Raw genomic sequence first — 17,203 nt, 5'->3', positions numbered from 1 at the left:
CTGCGTGATTCATAACAAATTAATGTATGTGCATGGCTATTCATTGAAACTCCCTCAGGAAGCTAGCCACTATATAATTATATCTTCATTCGCTCCTGTTTATGGTCCATTCCCCTCCATTTCCTGTTATTCACAATTCAAATACATGATTCTTACATTCATATCCTTTCGTTTCTATAAGCATTCTTTTTATCTCTTATATTTCACTCTAAGTTTTCTCTTAATCTTCTCTTTTCTATTCTTCAAGTGTTCTCTTAGTCTCTTATCTCTTATCTCCAATGTCACGGCCTCAATTCTGGGCTGCTCCTTTCACATGACTAGACTCGATGTCAAAATCTGATTCATGGCATGCATTCAGGTTGTTGCAAATATGTGATGTTGCATGGCAAAGATATACAAAAGGTATGCAAGAAAGGCTCTGGCTTAGGACTACAAAAAGGCTGAGAATAAAAGGAAAAGGTCCATTAAAGCTGCCAGTCCCCAAAGAGTGAGCCACAAAGATTATCCAAAGTCGGAGAAGTGTCTTGGTAGATGGTCACGGAAAGAGCATACTGTCAATGATGGGTCTGGAGGAATTATGAAGAAAATGATGATGATGGAGGTGCTGGAATGGAGGAGAGGAGGCAGCCTTGTGTGGCCCAGTAGTGGCATGGAGGGTATGGGTGTGGTGCACTAGGACACTCAAGTTACACAATACTTCAACAGGTAAGCTGCAACAACCTTCATGGCCAAAGTGGAGTCTGGCCAACCTTGCCTGTGCTGTGCATCATATCACTCACTATATGATACATCCAACTTGTGTCACACTCATCCTTGCTCACATCATGCACAATTTACTTCTTTTTATATGTACCTTAGTAAAATATTTTGAAACTGATTTTGTAAACATGCTTCTGTATCTTAATCAACCAATATTCCCTATGTAGTGTGTGTGGGTGAGGGTGTTGCAGCATTACAGATTATAATGAGGTCACCTGTCAACACACAACAACCTGGTGAAGTGTAGCATTCTCTAAGGAAAACAAACATTTCTTAAAACCTGTTATTTATTTCTGTCCACCTAACAGTGGTCTTGGTGTCTGGACATACTTAGACAACCATTCAATGCCCTTGGCCTTTTCATGCTTGCCCATTTTTCCATATCTTTGATAGTTTGTCTCTCAGGATGTGGTGTGGAACATCTGTCTGTCATAACAAACACTTGTATGCACTCTTGTACACACACACACACACACACACACACACACACACACACACACACACACACACACACACACACACACACACACACACACACACACAGGATGGCTGAACTGTTAAGTCAGTAACTCTCACAGTATATCCCCCGGTATACACATACTAACACACATGCCATACATCCAGGAGGGCATGATAGCAACCCATACACACATGGCAGGCTGCAAGTCACACGTCAATGCATGTTCCTGCTCTCCGCCATGTGGACACAGGCTGAATAACACCTCATAATCACAATACCCAGTTTCCCTCCTCACTTTTCCCTGAAGTATTTCCCATATAAATTTCCTGAAGAACAGTCTGCCTTTAAGATATGAACTTTATCTAATATGCATCTCTACACACTGAATAAATATAAAGTGAAAATGAAGCATAAATTAAATTGTTAAAATTTTGGGTGAAATGAGTAATACTGGACAATTGATGTGTTTATATGTATAGAAAACTGTGGATGCCGATGATGTGTGCTGACAGTGATGGATGAATGTCTCAATAATGGCCTGCAGTACATTTTGACTGACCCATGCGGCTTATTTCTTTCATAACTGATGTCTCCCATTCTCTAAGAACTCACTCCACACTGGTCTGGTGTGGCTTAGCACAGGACCTGCAGCATCAAAGAGGAATGCAGAGGCAGCACCTTAATCTTGTCAGATCCTCACCATCAGCCTATATGAGTCTACCACAGAGCAAACACTCCCAGAAAGGTAAGGGGGTTTAGCCTGATACCACACCACACTGGCATAGGGTGGCTTAGCATGTGGCATGCAGATTCACAGGTAAGTTCTATACTGTCTTTGTCCAGTCCAGGATTCAAACCCACATCCTCTGGGCTGAGACAAGTGTGCAGACCCCCTTCAACCACCAGGCCACCGTGTCTTCACAAAGCAGGTACTCAAAAAGGACCCCAACAAATTTAATTTAATCAGAGTCAGAGGATGAAGAGTCTGATCTGCTGCTGCTGGTGCTGCTGCTACTGCTCTTCCTTTTTCTGCTTGAACTTCTATGGGCCTTTTTCTTTTTCTCCTTGTGTCTTTTACTCTTCTTATCCTTCTTTTTCTTCTTCTCCTTCTTGCTCTTAGATTTAGATTTGTGTTTGTGTTTCTTTGTACTACTCTTACTCTTCTCTCCTTCCTTCACCACCCAGCTGGGGCCCTGAGGCTTCCGAGCTGCTTCGTCTGCTGCTGGGGTGAAGCGAGTAACTGGTGGGGTGGACTGAATTTCCTGGGCCCTGTTCTTGAGGTGGCTGGGTGCAGGTGGGCCATACATGTCCTCAGAGTCAGTGGAGGATGAGGAAGAGTCATCAATTTTTGCCTTATCCTGAGCTGCCTTAATGACTGCCTCTGGCCATGCTCTTGTAGTCTGCTTGGCCTCCTTGTCTTTGTCTTCATTCACCTCTGCTGGCCTCTGGTTCCTGTAGCTGTTCAATGCCACAAAGTCAACATTGGCAAAGATTCCCTCAGCCACAGACACAGGCTTTGAGGAGAGCGGATCTTTCTTCCTGGGAATGAACGTGAGTTTGGCAATGTCGTCAGGCTGGTTGGTAGGCTTGGCTGGTTCCTCAGGCTCCTTGTATTGGCTGGCTGTGTCCTCTCTTAGTGGCTCAAAGCGGCTGACACGGCCTGCACGTCTGCTAGTGGTGGTGGTGCTAGTAGTGGTGCTGGTGGTGGTGGTTGAGGTTTGCTCATTCCCAGCATTCTCCTCCATGGGTCTCTCTCCCTCATGTCTCATGGGTTGGGGCTCTGAGGAAGCGATGGGATGGGAAGAACCACCCGTATGCGAGTGGTGGTCCTCCTTAGCTCTTTTTGGAGAAGTGCTCTCCTTCTCTGAGTCGGAATCAGAGTCGGAGTCAGAGTCCTGGAAGATTGCCTTGAAGAGGTCCATGGTTGGCGGTCCATCCACAGGAACCTGCAGGGAGAACATGCAATGGGTAGAGGAAGCTGCTAACTTATCAAGATCAAATGGTTCTTAGGGTTCAGGCTGTGCTGGTATCATGAATACCACATGACAAAAACTATCAATGTTTTATATACTGATGCGCTTCCAAAATTATAATTATTGCTTTTGTGGATTATATTATATAGACCAGGGGTGTCAAATGAGGCCCATGAGGTGACAAGTAATTGTTCAACTCAACACTCTAATAATTACACTTGGTTAAAATAGTAAACTGTTAACTAAAGCTGTTGTTTGGGCAAAGCTTGGCACTTTAGGCTGATTATTTTTTGTAGTTGTGTCATGTGTGCTGTTACATGACTGGGTGTGATGTGCACTATATTTTTTTTATAATTTTTTTGTGGTACGGTTGTGTCATACTGGTTATAGTGTGTGTGTGTGTGTGTGTGTGTGTGTGTGTGTGTGTGTGTGTGTGTGTGTGTGTGTGTGTGTGTGTGTGTGTGTGTGTGTGTGTGTGTGTGTGTGTGTGTGTGTGTGTGTGTGTGTATTTACCTAGTTGTGGTTTATGAGAAGGGAGTAATCTCATAGTATCCTGTCTATATCTATCCAGTTTGGTCTTAAAAGCATGGACAGTTATGGCATTGACAACATCTTCACTGAGTTCATTCCATTTATTCACACTTCTGTGAGGAAAACTATATATATATATATATATATATATATATATATATATATATATATATATATATATATATATATATATATATATATATATATATATATATATATATATATATATATATATATATATATATATATATATATATATATATATATATTTTCATTTATTTATTTATTTTTTTGGTGTGTGTGTGTGTGTGTGTGTGTGTGTGTGTGTGTGTGTGTGTGTGTGTGTGTGTGTGTGTGTGTGTGTGTGTGTGTGTGTGTGTGTGTGTGTGTGTGTGTGTGTGTGTGTGTGTGTGTGTGTGTGTGAGTGATGTGTAATGCAAAAGTTAACCAGTATTCTCAGTCATTCATCCCTTTCTCTGGTAAACTCTTGAAATCCCTGCCTGCTTCTGTATTTCCACCTTCCTATGACTTGAACTATTTCAAGAGGGAGGTTTCAAGACACTTACACTGTAATTTTTTATTAACACTTTTGACCCTGTTTGGGGACCAGCACCTCAGTGGGCCTTTTTTTTTTTTTATTGCAGTTTTGTTGCCCTTGGCCAGTGCCCCTCTTACATAAAAAATAAACAACTAAATAAATAAAAGATAAATAAATAACCAAGTGCATAGTCAGCCCTCAAAATGGTTCAAGTTTGACAACCCTGGTATAGATAATTTAAAAACTTAATATTTTTTTACTGAACTTACCTTCAGTCCATAATCTTCAGGTTTGTCATCAAATTGTTCACCTCCCTCCTCCACCTCCTCATTTTGCTCCTGCTCCTCCTGGCCCTGCTTGCTCTCCTCCTCCCTCCTGCTGGAAGTCCTGAGACCGGCCGTCTCCTCAGTGGTGGAATGGAAGCCGCCAAACATGGACAGCTTCTCTTTCCTGGTCTTGTGCACTCCAACAAAGTGAGAGCTGCCAGGAATGTCATCAATTATTTAGCTTTCCTGAGTGATGGAGGGATGGAATTGTGGTAGAAATGCAAAGGATGGGAGTCACACAGGAAGGTGCAAGGGACCAGAACAACTAGAGGTGACTCATAACTGGCACCAACCCTGACTCTCTGACTCTAGGAAAATGGCAAAAGAAGTGATGGAGGTGTTTGAGTGCATAAGTTTGTGTTTCCTGCCTTCCTGTCATAATAGGTGACTTTGTGGCATGATGGTAAAGGGCTGGGAACTCCTTGTCTTGAAAAATTTCACTGTCAAGCATCCAAGACAGTTTAACTATCTTGGGTGTCACTTTGCATGTACTTACAGGAAATGATAAAACACTCACACCTCAAGCATAACACACTCACACTCCCAACACAGCATAACCCCTCCACACACATAGCAAGAGGGAGATTTCAAGACACTAATCCTCCAATTTTGATGACCCTGACTTTTCTTTAGGGGCGCACACACACACACACACACACACACACACACACACACACACACACACACTTCAAGACTCACTCTGGGTAAGGGTTTGGCACATTGAAACGTCGGCACAAAAGGGAGTCAGGGTGCCACTCCTGCACACTCTGAGTCAACTTGCCGTACATCCCAGCTCGGGCAGCAGCTGTCCTCTCATCCCCCGGTTCCACTGGGTCCAGCAATCCTTTCTCCCCGGCCTTGGTCTCAGCCTAGGAAGAAAAGTGAATTAAGGTTTGATGTGTGTGGGTTGGGGCTTGTTCTTTGCTTTTTGTCTATCTGTCAGTCTGTTTGTCTTTCTAAATGTCTTTGCATGTGTATCTATCTGTTCACCTTTCTTTGTATATCTGTCTGTACGTCTACATCCTTTCCTTTCTTTGTCTGTCAGTCTGTTCTGTCTTTGCCAGTGTCTGTCATTCTTTCTCTGTCTGCCTAAATTGTCTGTGTCTGCCCATCTATTTGTATTTCTTTGTCTAAATTCTTTGCGTGCCAATCTGTATGCTTTTCTTTCTTTGTCTGTCTGTCAGAATCACACTGCCTATACAATCTTTGCCTCTCCTTATCAGTCTAAACTGTCTTTGCCTATCTGCTTGTCTTTTTGCCTCTCTCTCTCTCTCTCTCTCTCTCTCTCTCTCTCTCTCTCTCTCTCTCTCTGTTGAAACTCTTTGTCTGCCTATCTGTCTTTCTGAACTCTGTCTTTTGTCCCTCTCTGTGCATCTTAGTGTGTGCTCACCTTTGGAACGTTGACATTGAGGCCGTCCTTGAGTGTGGGGTCTGCCTCTGTAGTAGCAGCTGTCACAAACCTGCAGAAGAGAGGCACATGAAAGTAGTAGTGGTGGTGGTGGTGGTGGTGGTACTGGTGGAAACATGACGGAATACAAGATGGCCATAAATAGCAGGTTTATAATGCAGGTATTTGCTGATCTACTTGCTATTATTGGTAAACTATATGTGAGATAAAAAAGGACATAAAGAGAACAAGGCTCTCTCCCCACTAATCTTTCCATCTAGTGACATATTGGCTGGAAAGAAATACAAGAAAACACCACATAAACTTTGCTTGATAGGAGGTAACCACATGTATAATTGAGCAAATACAACTGGGTGAATACAATAGGGTAAATATTAATGGACAAATACAACTGGTAAACACAGCTGGGTAAACAGAACTGGATCAGCACACACACACACACACACACACACACACACACACACACACTTACCGAGTTGCCATGGAGGACACAAGAGGCTGGAAGAGCTTGGCAGCACGGCTGAACTCCTGCAGCTCCCGCTCCCTCTCCCACTCCGTCATGCTCTTGGGCTGGGCCAGGTAGAAGCGGTCTGCGGGGCACCACACACAGCATGGTGAGCTTAGCAGTATAAAGGACCATATTTTTTTCATGCTCCTTTATAGACATCATCATATTTTATAGCACATGTCCTTTCATTGTCATCCTCTTATAATGATGTGCATATGGGAAAAACAGAAGCCATGTACAAAACAATTACCCATTTATTTTGTTAACTTTGTTAACTTATACTATGTGAAACACCTCTTTTGTGAGCCAGATTGCTTGAAACATTACCATTTTTAAAAAATTGACAAGAATGATGGTACTTAAATGCATCACCCAACTGTGTGAGTGAGGACCACTCTGCAGTGTCTGCAGTGCCCACTCTCCATGACAAGACAAGTCAGTACTGAGGTGTGTTTTGGCACTCAATCTGCAGCTCACATGACAGCAAGCCTGGCTCATGGTTAGCCTGAGTGCTTGGCCTCAATACTTTTGTCTTGCCCAATCACAACTGGTCATAGTCAAATAGCCAGACACCATCTTTATGACATCCACTGATCTCATAAATGTGTGGGTGCCTCACTGTGATGCCTCAACTTGCCTCACCACAATGATTATCACAAATGAGTGAATAAATATGTCGTCACACTTCATACATGACAGACTCAGCTAGTTTTCTGGCTTGCATAAACATCACCTGCATGACAACTAGCCATATGATGCTTGCTGCTTGCTTCCCCATTCTACAGGATTATATTTCTAAACACAGACTCTTCCTACACAGGTAAGCTGTCATCCATGAAATAATATAATATAACAGAAAACTTTCATTTACTTCCTTTATGGGAATACAAAGTTTTTAAAATAGGTATTCCTATTCCCATCCCTGTTTTTTCCATTGAAGCTTTTATGAGGAGCAGGGAGAACTGAAACATGTTCAAAATCCTCCTTTTCCCAAAATAAAATTGAAAAGGCAGTCTTTTCATCATCGTGCTTAATGCCTTGTCTGAGCCAAGGAGGATTCTTGCAGGAAGTAGCCTTGGCAGGAATGTCTCAGTAAGCCTGTCAACACTCACCCATGGATGGAACTATTAAATGTATGACTGACTGATCTCTGGCATGCCAGCCTTAACAGATGCCACAAGAGCTGCCACCACAAGCACTCACCTTTCTGTCCTTTCTCCTTCATCCTTAGGAACAGCTCATAACGTTTCTGTTTCTCTGGTACACTTGCAAAAGGCTTGAAATCTGAACCAAGTTTCTTGTCTGAGTTCTTGAATTCCTCATAGATTTTGTCTACCTCTGAAGTATCAATAGGCTTGCTGGATTCCTTGGGACCCACTGCTGGCTGCTGCTGCTGTCCCTTAACTCCTGACCTAATCTGAGGGGGCAAACAGGGCAGAGGAAGACTATGAAACTTTCCATCAACTATGCTACATTTTCAGAGTATTATAAAAAATAGGGAAAAGTCTCATTATGAAGGGTCAGGGATAAACCAGTGTTTACCCCAGGGCCTTACTGAGGAAGTATGTAAGATGTAGTTGTGTGATCCATGAGACTATCCCTTTTCACCAGAGGCTGATGGGGCTAAGAGTGGGAGTGATATGTGTGTGTGTGTGTGTGTGTGTGTGTGTGTGTGTGTGTGTGTGTGTGTGTGTGTGTGTGTGTGTGTGTGTGTGTGTGTGTGTGTGTGTGTGTGTGTGTGTGTGTGTGTGTGTCTGAGCCATGCTGTGTGGGATTGCCACATTGAGAGAGAGACAGAGACAGAGAGAGAGAGACAGAGACAGAGAGAGAGACAGAGACAGACAAAGAGAGACAGAGAGAGAGAGACAGAGACAGAGACAGAGAGAGAGAGAGAGAGAGAGACAGAGAGAGAGAGAGAGAGAGAGAGAGAGAGAGAGAGAGAGAGAGAGAGAGAGAGAGAGAGAGAGAGAGAGAGAGAGAGAGAGAGAGAGAGAGAGAGAGAGAGAGAGAGAGAGAGAGAGAAACAATAGGCACATAATCAGCTATAATGGAAAAGGTCAGTCACCCCTCCACACACTGTGCTGTGGTTCTGTTCCTGGAATAACCCTGATGTGGACTGATGATTAAAAGGATGAAGGAAGGTAAGTACTTCATGCCTATTGAATTTATACTACATTACATAGCCACTCCAATTCATGAACAATTTCATGTTCCTTGAAAAAAACATTCAGTATATTTTTAGGCAAATAATTTGAGATTTATATTTGTAAAATATAAATACATTTATGAATTAAGTTTAATGGCAAAATCAGCTTATTTATAACCTTTAGAAATTTGTGAACTGAGTGTTTGTAAATTTAGACTGGCCATTACTTGATCATTCTCACACATCTACACACTATTCTCAATACATCTGTCAAGAATGAGGCCACATATTCAATTACTCTCATTCATATGACACAACAAAGTTCCTCTCTTCCTTTGATTTGCCGAGCGTATTTCTATCAGAGTAATAGTTCTGATCCATAACACCACTTCCGGCCAGAACAGCACCTCAGCCAGCACCAACAGCACCAGGTGGCCTCAGAACACACACCTCAACAGTGGCCTTGGGTTTGTCAGCAATGATGTGCGCGCGGTGTTCTGCTGTCATGCTGTGGCGGCCCAGACCTCGCAGCTCACTCTCCTTGCGTTCAAACCTGCAAGCCAAACACCTCATTCAACACTTAGCATATATACACAACACAGCATAAGGCTCTGACAAGGTAAAGTTTCCTAAATTCTTCTTTTTTGCCTTATTGATCCCTAGTGAGGTTGGCTGCTCTTATAATGTTGTTACCAGTATCTTTTGCCTTGCATATCCTATTCTCCTGGCTCAATTGTATAAACTTTACTGAATCTTGTAACAATGTACATTCTGCCTTTGTTGAGTGCCCCAACATACATTAATATTGTGCTTTATCTTTTTCACTAAATCACCCATCTCTAACTTGTCTCTGTCTTGTGCACCTTCTGTCACACCCATCACCTGCATGTCTTTCATCACAGCATTCATAAACTTTGTCTTTCGTCTTGCTCTCTTCCTCCTGGCTGAGGGATCCATCTCCAGCATCCTCTTTCTCATGTTCTCATTTCTGTACCTGGTAAAACCACCTTAGTCCTGCCTCTCTACCCTCAGTGCCTTTCCCTGATGTATGTGTGGTGTCCCTAATGCGATATCTTAACTCTCATACCTCAAAAACAGTCCCTAATTCTACGCCCTCACATCTAATTTTTTTTTTATATATATATATATATATGAGGTAACTCAGGCCTCAGGCAACAAAAGATTATATAAAAAGAATAAAAAAGGGCCACTGAAGGTGTCCGTCCCTAATGAGTGCAGTCAAAAGGGTTATCAAAATTTGAGGAGTAAGCCATCAAAGCAAGTCACAGCAAGTGGCCTCACCTGCGCCTGCGTGGCTTGTGGTGGGGAGTGAAGCCTGGAGGGATGGCGGGGGATGGGTACACCTTGTGCTGCTGCAGAGGCTGGCTGCTCAGCTTGAACCCTTCAATAGCCTTCACTAGGCCCAGCACTGCCTGAGGGAGCAGTCAGGATGGTAACATAACTCATTGGGAAGCACAAATGTATTGATGGAAAGACTGGCAATGAGATGAATTCAACACACACACACACACACACACATACAAAGTAGAAAAGGTTGAATACAGAGACAGCACCACATAAATATACTACAACTAGGTAAATACACACCAACACACATATCCACACATTACACCTACTAAAAAAAAAAAAAAAAGTGAAAAGATGCAAATAAGAAAATGTATAACAGCTTGTAAAAAGATACAATGTTTATAGTAACATATTTTTTGTAAACAATTATACAAACCATAAGAGTAATGCAACTACAAACCAAAATATATGCAAAACAATAAGCTACATTATAAATCCAAAAATGTCACAAAAAAAAAAATAAAATAAATAAATTAATTAATTAAATAAATAAATTTTAGAAATATACAAAAATAAAAATAAAAATAAATGAATAAATATATAAATAAAATATATGAGTAAAAAATAAATAAACAAAAAAAAAATAAATAAATAAATAAACAATAATATAGAATAAAAAAGCATATCTTAAGAGCTTACGGTGTTGTGGCTGGCTGTGCCTTGCCCTCTGCCCTTGCTGTCCTTCTCCTCCCCAAAATCGTAGTTGCTCATGTCCTCAGTGGCGTAAATGTCCTCGTCATCCTCCTCAAATGCACCCACACCAAAAGCCTGAAGGAAGGAAACACAAGTGGGGGGTGGGTGTGACATAACTCTGCTCTCTTACCCTATAAACAGCTATTATGAAATGCTAAGATGAAACACTGTCTTTTCATATAGCTATCCATTTTCCTTTTGTCTAATTATGAAGGGCAGAAATAAACCATGGAAGTATGCAGCCAGCTGTGCTACGCATAAGCTCCTGGGGTGTACTAAGGTGGTGCACAAGACTATCCCTTTCCACTAGTGGCTGACGAGGCTAAGAGTGAGAATATGTGTGAGTGAGTGGTGCTTTGCATGGGCCAGCCTTTATGGGGCTGCAACCCTGGTATATAGATAGATTCATTTCCCTACTTTACACAGTGACACAAGTGAAGATTAACACCCAAGGGAATGACACAAGAGGGTTCCACACGTCAACAGCCAACAACCTCACTAAATAAAACCTAAGAAATATGTTAGATGACTGTAACTATAGTAAGCACAGATGGCAAGGGTTATATTACCAACAACTGGTGCTCAATGCCTAGCTGAGAGACACCTCATGTCCCAGAAGCAAAGGAAGTAATTTTCACACCAGCTGTCACCTCACACCAGTGCTACTCACAGCTAGGTTTATAAGTAGGATGGTGAAAATTTCTCCACTGCTCACAAAAATATTTCATATGTGCACAGACACACTAGGGATTTAAGTCAAATGATAATGAGGCTAAAATTGTGAATGACATATGTATGAGTCTGTGGTGCTTTGTCTGGGCCACCTGTGTCAGATTGCTGGCCTGGTATATAGATAGATAGATAGATAACATTATGGGAACATATTCAGTATTTAGATTGTTATGACTCATTAATCAGGTTGTTAGTGCCAAGTCATTAAGGAGCTTTAAAAGAAGATTAGATAAATTTATGGATGAGGACGGTAGGTGGAAATATGTGGGTATGTTTTGTGCTGGAACTGCCATGTGTAGGCCTGATGGCTTCTTGCAACTTCCCTTATTTTCCTAAGTTCTTATCCCAAAAACCCTAGACAAAACTACCCCACTACCTAGGTGGCTCTGAGTCCTTCACAAGCATAACTTGAAAATAAATTATAGTCACATAATAAAATCACAAGTGTCAGAGCAAATGTGAATAATTTGGTTAAACCTTCTAGCTCTTCTTTTTTTTGGGGGGCTGGCAACTCAGTGGGTCTTTCTTAATATAAGTATTGTTGCCCTTGGTCGGTGTCTCTCTTACATGAAAATAAATAAATAAATAAGAAAAATAAATGAATGGATTAGGGACCCCATAAGCTGTACCTGTCCCTTGATGAGCAACTTCTTCTTCTTCTCAGTGAGGGACAAAGGTGCCGGGTCGAACAGGTTGACGTGGCCGCCCAAAACAGGGGTGCGGGACAGGGGGACGTAGCCCAGCCCGAACTGGTCCACCTTGGGCTGCACTGCGCTCAGCTCCGGCACGTCAGTGGGAGCGTAGGTGACATCCTGCAGTGCCTCATCCTCACTGTCCTCGCTGCTGCCCTCGCTTGACCCAGCTGTACAGTACCCAAGCAGGTGTATAAATACACATGGACATATTCTTCACACAAGTAAGAAAATTCAGCATGTATTACTGTTTTTATAAGTAAATGCCTTGTCTGCTCAAAGGGAAAAACTCAGAGAAGGGGCTTCATAATCCCTCATTCTGTCCCTTTCAGCCACTTCTTATGACATCCAGGGAATACAGTGGCAATATTCTTAGCCCCTGCCTTGCTGTGGAGGATGTGGCTAGCTGTGTTATGTCTAATTTCCTGGGAATATTGTAGTAGGATTGTCCACTGATGGGGCTAAGAGTGTGAGTGATGTGAGTATGAGGGTGAGATGCATTGTCTGGGCAAGCCTGTGTGGGATTGCCAGCCTGGTATACAGATAGATAGACTTTATGTAAAGGAAGTTAGCCAAGGGTTACAAAAACTATAAAGACTCTGTTCAATTGTTGCTCTCCAAAAGCTGAGTAGGAAAGTTTCAATCACACTGGAGATCCGTTCATACTTCTCTTTTCAAATAATCCGCGTCATAGGAAATTGGCAAGTCATGATTAGGCACAGAGTTCCAGTTTCAGAGTAATGGATGAAAGGATCAAGATAATGGTTAACTCTTGCTTTAGTGAGTTGGATGAGAGTTTGTAAAAAGTCCTGTGCAAGAAGACTTGTGGGAGGGAGGGAGACATGCATTTATCAACTTCAGAGGAGCAGTAACCATAGAAATAGTGGTAGTATACATGTTAGGCTGGTATTGGTCATGGTGATGGAACAAACATGTGAAAATTGTGTTGACTTAAAGTAAAACAATTATCCAGGTGAACATTTAGTCAATATCATGCTTTTACTTATATTTCTCAAGTTAAATAGAGCTGGGAAAAATATGTTTGTAAAAAAGATAACTAAATAAAGGGATAAGCCAGACCATCCAATATACCTTCACCCAACACTAAATTTGTCAGTCAGGTCATACACACATCCGTCTGGCCTTCCCTTCTCAGCCACCAGGAAGCAGGAGGCAATATATGAAGCAAAGGTTAATACACTTTACCTTCCACTTCATTTACTTTGATCCAATGGAGTTTAGATACAAGGGGCTAAGTCTGACTTTCCTAATGCCCAAAATAAACAATGGACAGGCACTATGAACAGGCACTTGCAGCACCAGATTTTGTCTTTTACATCTAAAATCTGCTACATTTAAGTGCATTTCATGGAGGTTTAAGTGTACAAGAAGGTAGCAAGAACTGTAATATGCAAGGAAAGTAAGTCTGGAAAAGAAATAGAAGAGAAACAAATCACCATAGTATAGAAAGACAGTTAGACACCTTGCAGCGCATAACAAGGCATGTGCTCTCAATGAATCCCCTGACAGTCTGCCCTCACCTCTCTGTCCTGCTCTCTGACTGGCTAACAGGCGGCGCTTCTCCCTCTGGGCTGACACCTTCTGCCGGCGACTCACTCTTGGTCCAACACCCTGCCCAGGCCGCCATCCCAGGCGACGCAGCAGCTTCATGCCCATCGTTTCCCTGCACACACACACACACACACACACCATTGAGTTAGCTGATGCTTACTAAACACCATACCAATACATTATTTTTGTCAAGTTTTCATGAGAGCTGAATGAAGAACAGTTGTGTGAGTGAATGGTGATGCAGCTTGAAGGATCTCAGTGAAAGGTTCTTAATTTTATGTGGTCATCCGATTAAGTGACACATACACACTCACACAGCAGCAGCACCACCACCAATAATAGTAGTAGTAGTAGTAGTAGTAGTAGTAGTAGTAGTAGTAGTAGTAGTAGTAGTAGTAGTAGTAGTAATAGTAGTAGTAGTAGTAGTAGTAAGTTTATTGACCCAGAATCACAAATCAAGCAAAATTTCCATTGAAAGTTTAAAATGGTCCAAAGTAATATCACTATATAACTATGGAGAGAGAGAGAGAGAGAGAGAGAGAGAGAGAGAGAGAGAGAGAGAGAGAGAGAGAGAGAGAGAGAGAGAGAGAGAGAGAGAGAGAGAGAGAGAGAGAGAGAGAGAGAGAGATCCAAATAAGCCAAAAGCCCACCTGTATGAACAGAACAACATAACAACATGGCAAACCCACACTATTGTAGTCAGCTGAACCACAATGGATGAAATGTACACTACCACACTATATTATATGCATGCACATTTACCTGGTGGGTCTGAGCAGCTCCTCCAGGACAGGTGTGCCAGGAATGGGTCCAGATGGGTCATTCACTCTCTTTCTTTTCCCCTGCTGGCGGCCGTCAAAGTCAGCCGATGCTCGGATCCCTTGTGGTGCAATGCCAAATGCCTCCAGGTCCTGAGGGGAAAGATAGTCATGTTAATAGATACACAATGCACCAGGACAATCTCAGGTACATAGATGTGACTATTTTCCTACACCAGTCCTTCCCTTATTTTTCCTTCTGTACCTTATAATGCATATGGATGGATAGATGTGACAGCATTCCTACACCAGTCCCTCCCTGCCTCCCTCCTTCCTCCTGTACCTTATTATGAGCAAATATATCATGCACATGGATGAACAGATAAAGAACACAAATAGTAAAATGAAATAATGAGGTTATATCACTCTTCTGTTGCTCAACCTGTTGGAACATTTTTCTTCATTTGCAAAAACAATTAATGATGAGGAAGAAATTTAAAACAGATACCATGATTAAGATTTCTAGTTACTTCAAATGTTATGAAATCATCAATAAACAAAGGAGAAAAATATTAGGCTGTGAATTAAATCTTGTTGATAAAATTGTGGTGCTGAAGATTTTGTTGGAAATCTTTCTTATTACAAGTACTGTGTGTTTTGGCGGCCAGACGCACTGTGCTTCCTATGACAAGCTGGCAGTGCCACTCATTAGTGCCTAGTGAACAGTGAAGGATGGAAACACAGGAGAACCATAATTTACGAATGGGTTGCCTTCTTTACAGAAACACTTTGAAATTTAAAATATCAAGGAAAATCAATCATCAATATCTATTTTCCCTCTAATGCATTTTCAGTCATAAATGAAAATCTGAAAATCATGAAAGGACAAAGTATCATATTTATAACTTCATCTGCTGCTCACCTCATCATCCATAAAATCCTGAGGCCGGGACTGCTTGGCCTCGCTGCGTTGCCCCTTGGACGACACGAAGGCAGATGGAGTCCATCCTTCCTTAGTCCCCACAGAGTTGAAGTAGCCAGCCGAGAATCCCCCAGTGAATGCTCCATGGAACCTATTCAGGGAGGGCAGAGTGAGCCACTGGCAGAGTTAACATTCCCAACCAGGAAGAAACTGTACCTGGGCAGGTTTCCTTTCACTTTACATGACCAATTCACTTCATACCCAAGTCATAACCTCACTGGACGGCAGGAAGAGCAGCTCAGCAAAGATCTTTATTATAAAGCCTTGATTTCTAATTGACTTTCAGTGCACCCTATAAAAAGTGGCATGTGTACTTTACTTCTACGGATTCAGTAATCTTCACTTGTACACAAAGAAGAATTAAAGGGAAGCATAGGAGAACATAAGAACATCAGGAAAGTTGCAAAAAGCCAGTAAGCCTACACATGGCAGTCATTTACTATCTTTCTTGCAAGCCATGTGTCTGTGTGTGTGTGTGTGTGTGTGTGTGTGTGTGTGTGTGTGTGTGTGTGTGTGTGTGTGTGTGTGTGTGTGTGTGTGTGTGTGGTGCTTACCTTCTTCGCCCCTGCTTGTCAGTAACAATCTGATCCTCCAGCCTCAGAGCCTTGCGTACCTGCACATCATCTGTGGAGAGACAAGGCAAAGAAGTAAGTGTAAACACCTTAATAACTTAGTTCATGACCTTACTACATCATTTATACCTTGGTCTTGAGGAGGTCTTGTGTGACGTCCTGGCAAAGTGAAATCATTATTGATATCTTAAATGTTGAATTACCTTTGTTGTCACACAGGAGCATCTGCATAACCAACAGAAATGTTGGCAAAGCATCAATACTCACCAAAATTTTGGAAGAAAAAAAAAAAAAAAAAAAAAAAAAAAAAAAATATATATATATATATATATATATATATATATATATATATATATATATATATATATATATATATATATATATATATATATATTCCTCAGTGAGAAAGGTGGAACTCTGCCCACCTTCAGACTCTCTCTCTCTTTCTCTTTCTTCCCTCACCTGACTCATTTTTTTCCCTCACCTCCGGGCAGCTCCTCTCTCTTCCTTCCCTCATTTTCGGACTCTACTCTCTCCCTCCCCGTACCTTCACAGCTTCCTCTACCCTCGCCAACACACCTTCACATCTCTCTTTCTCTTCTCCAATTTCAGACAGCTCCTCTCTCTCCCCAACCTTCACACCCTCTCTCACCTTCAGACAGCTCCTCCAGTGGCGTGCCAATGCAAACCACGTCGTCCTCATCCTCATCCATGTTGGTTGTGGTGTTACTGTCTCACTACCTAATCAGTTCTTGACAGTCACCACCTAGTCATCACCAAGTTAATACCGTCCTGCTTCCTCACATCACTCCCTCCAAGACTCGCAAACCTAAAGGCCTTTACTTCTTTCCTCTCTGTGATGCTTCTCCTCTACTCTACTCGATCACCTATAGGCTACACCTCCAGTCTTGTTTATTTGTAGGAGTTTAAGTTCGTCACCATATTAATTTCGGCTTACACTGTATTTTGTGTGTGTGTGGTGTGTATGTGTGTGTGAAGCTGCTAAATTATCAATTTTTTTCATTAAGTTCAGTGTGAGAATAGCAGTATATATGAAAAATTATGTTGTGTGTATTTTCTACGTATGCGTTTTATTTCGTTTTTTTTTTTTTTTGTAAACGTTTCAATCTCGCTCATTCATATTACTGTGTTATACTAATTCTCTGTAGAAAAAAAAAGGAAGTA

At 41.8% G+C, this 17,203-nt stretch overlaps 1 protein-coding gene across 1 annotated transcript; it reads right to left on the bottom strand.

The window, feature by feature from the left end:
• Nucleotides 1–2,031: 2,031 nt before the first annotated feature.
• On the bottom strand, nt 2,032–16,926 carry LOC135116357 (G patch domain-containing protein 1-like). Its single transcript, XM_064033729.1, has 15 exons — nt 16,671–16,926; nt 16,001–16,070; nt 15,387–15,537; nt 14,469–14,617; nt 13,676–13,818; nt 12,072–12,304; nt 10,657–10,785; nt 9,952–10,082; nt 9,100–9,202; nt 7,707–7,920; nt 6,468–6,585; nt 5,978–6,047; nt 5,287–5,456; nt 4,531–4,741; nt 2,032–3,165 (listed from the first exon to the last, which is right to left on the bottom strand). Exons 1-15 carry the CDS (start codon nt 16,729–16,731, stop codon nt 2,179–2,181), a joined length of 2,940 nt encoding a protein of 979 aa, XP_063889799.1. The 5' UTR covers nt 16,732–16,926; the 3' UTR covers nt 2,032–2,178.
• Nucleotides 16,927–17,203: the final 277 nt, after the last annotated feature.

This window comes from Scylla paramamosain, chromosome 31, assembly GCF_035594125.1.
Source record: "Scylla paramamosain isolate STU-SP2022 chromosome 31, ASM3559412v1, whole genome shotgun sequence".
Lineage (NCBI taxonomy): Eukaryota > Metazoa > Arthropoda > Malacostraca > Decapoda > Portunidae > Scylla > Scylla paramamosain.
Note: the sequence above shows the minus strand (reverse complement) of the source record. Positions and strands in the feature narration are given on the sequence as shown.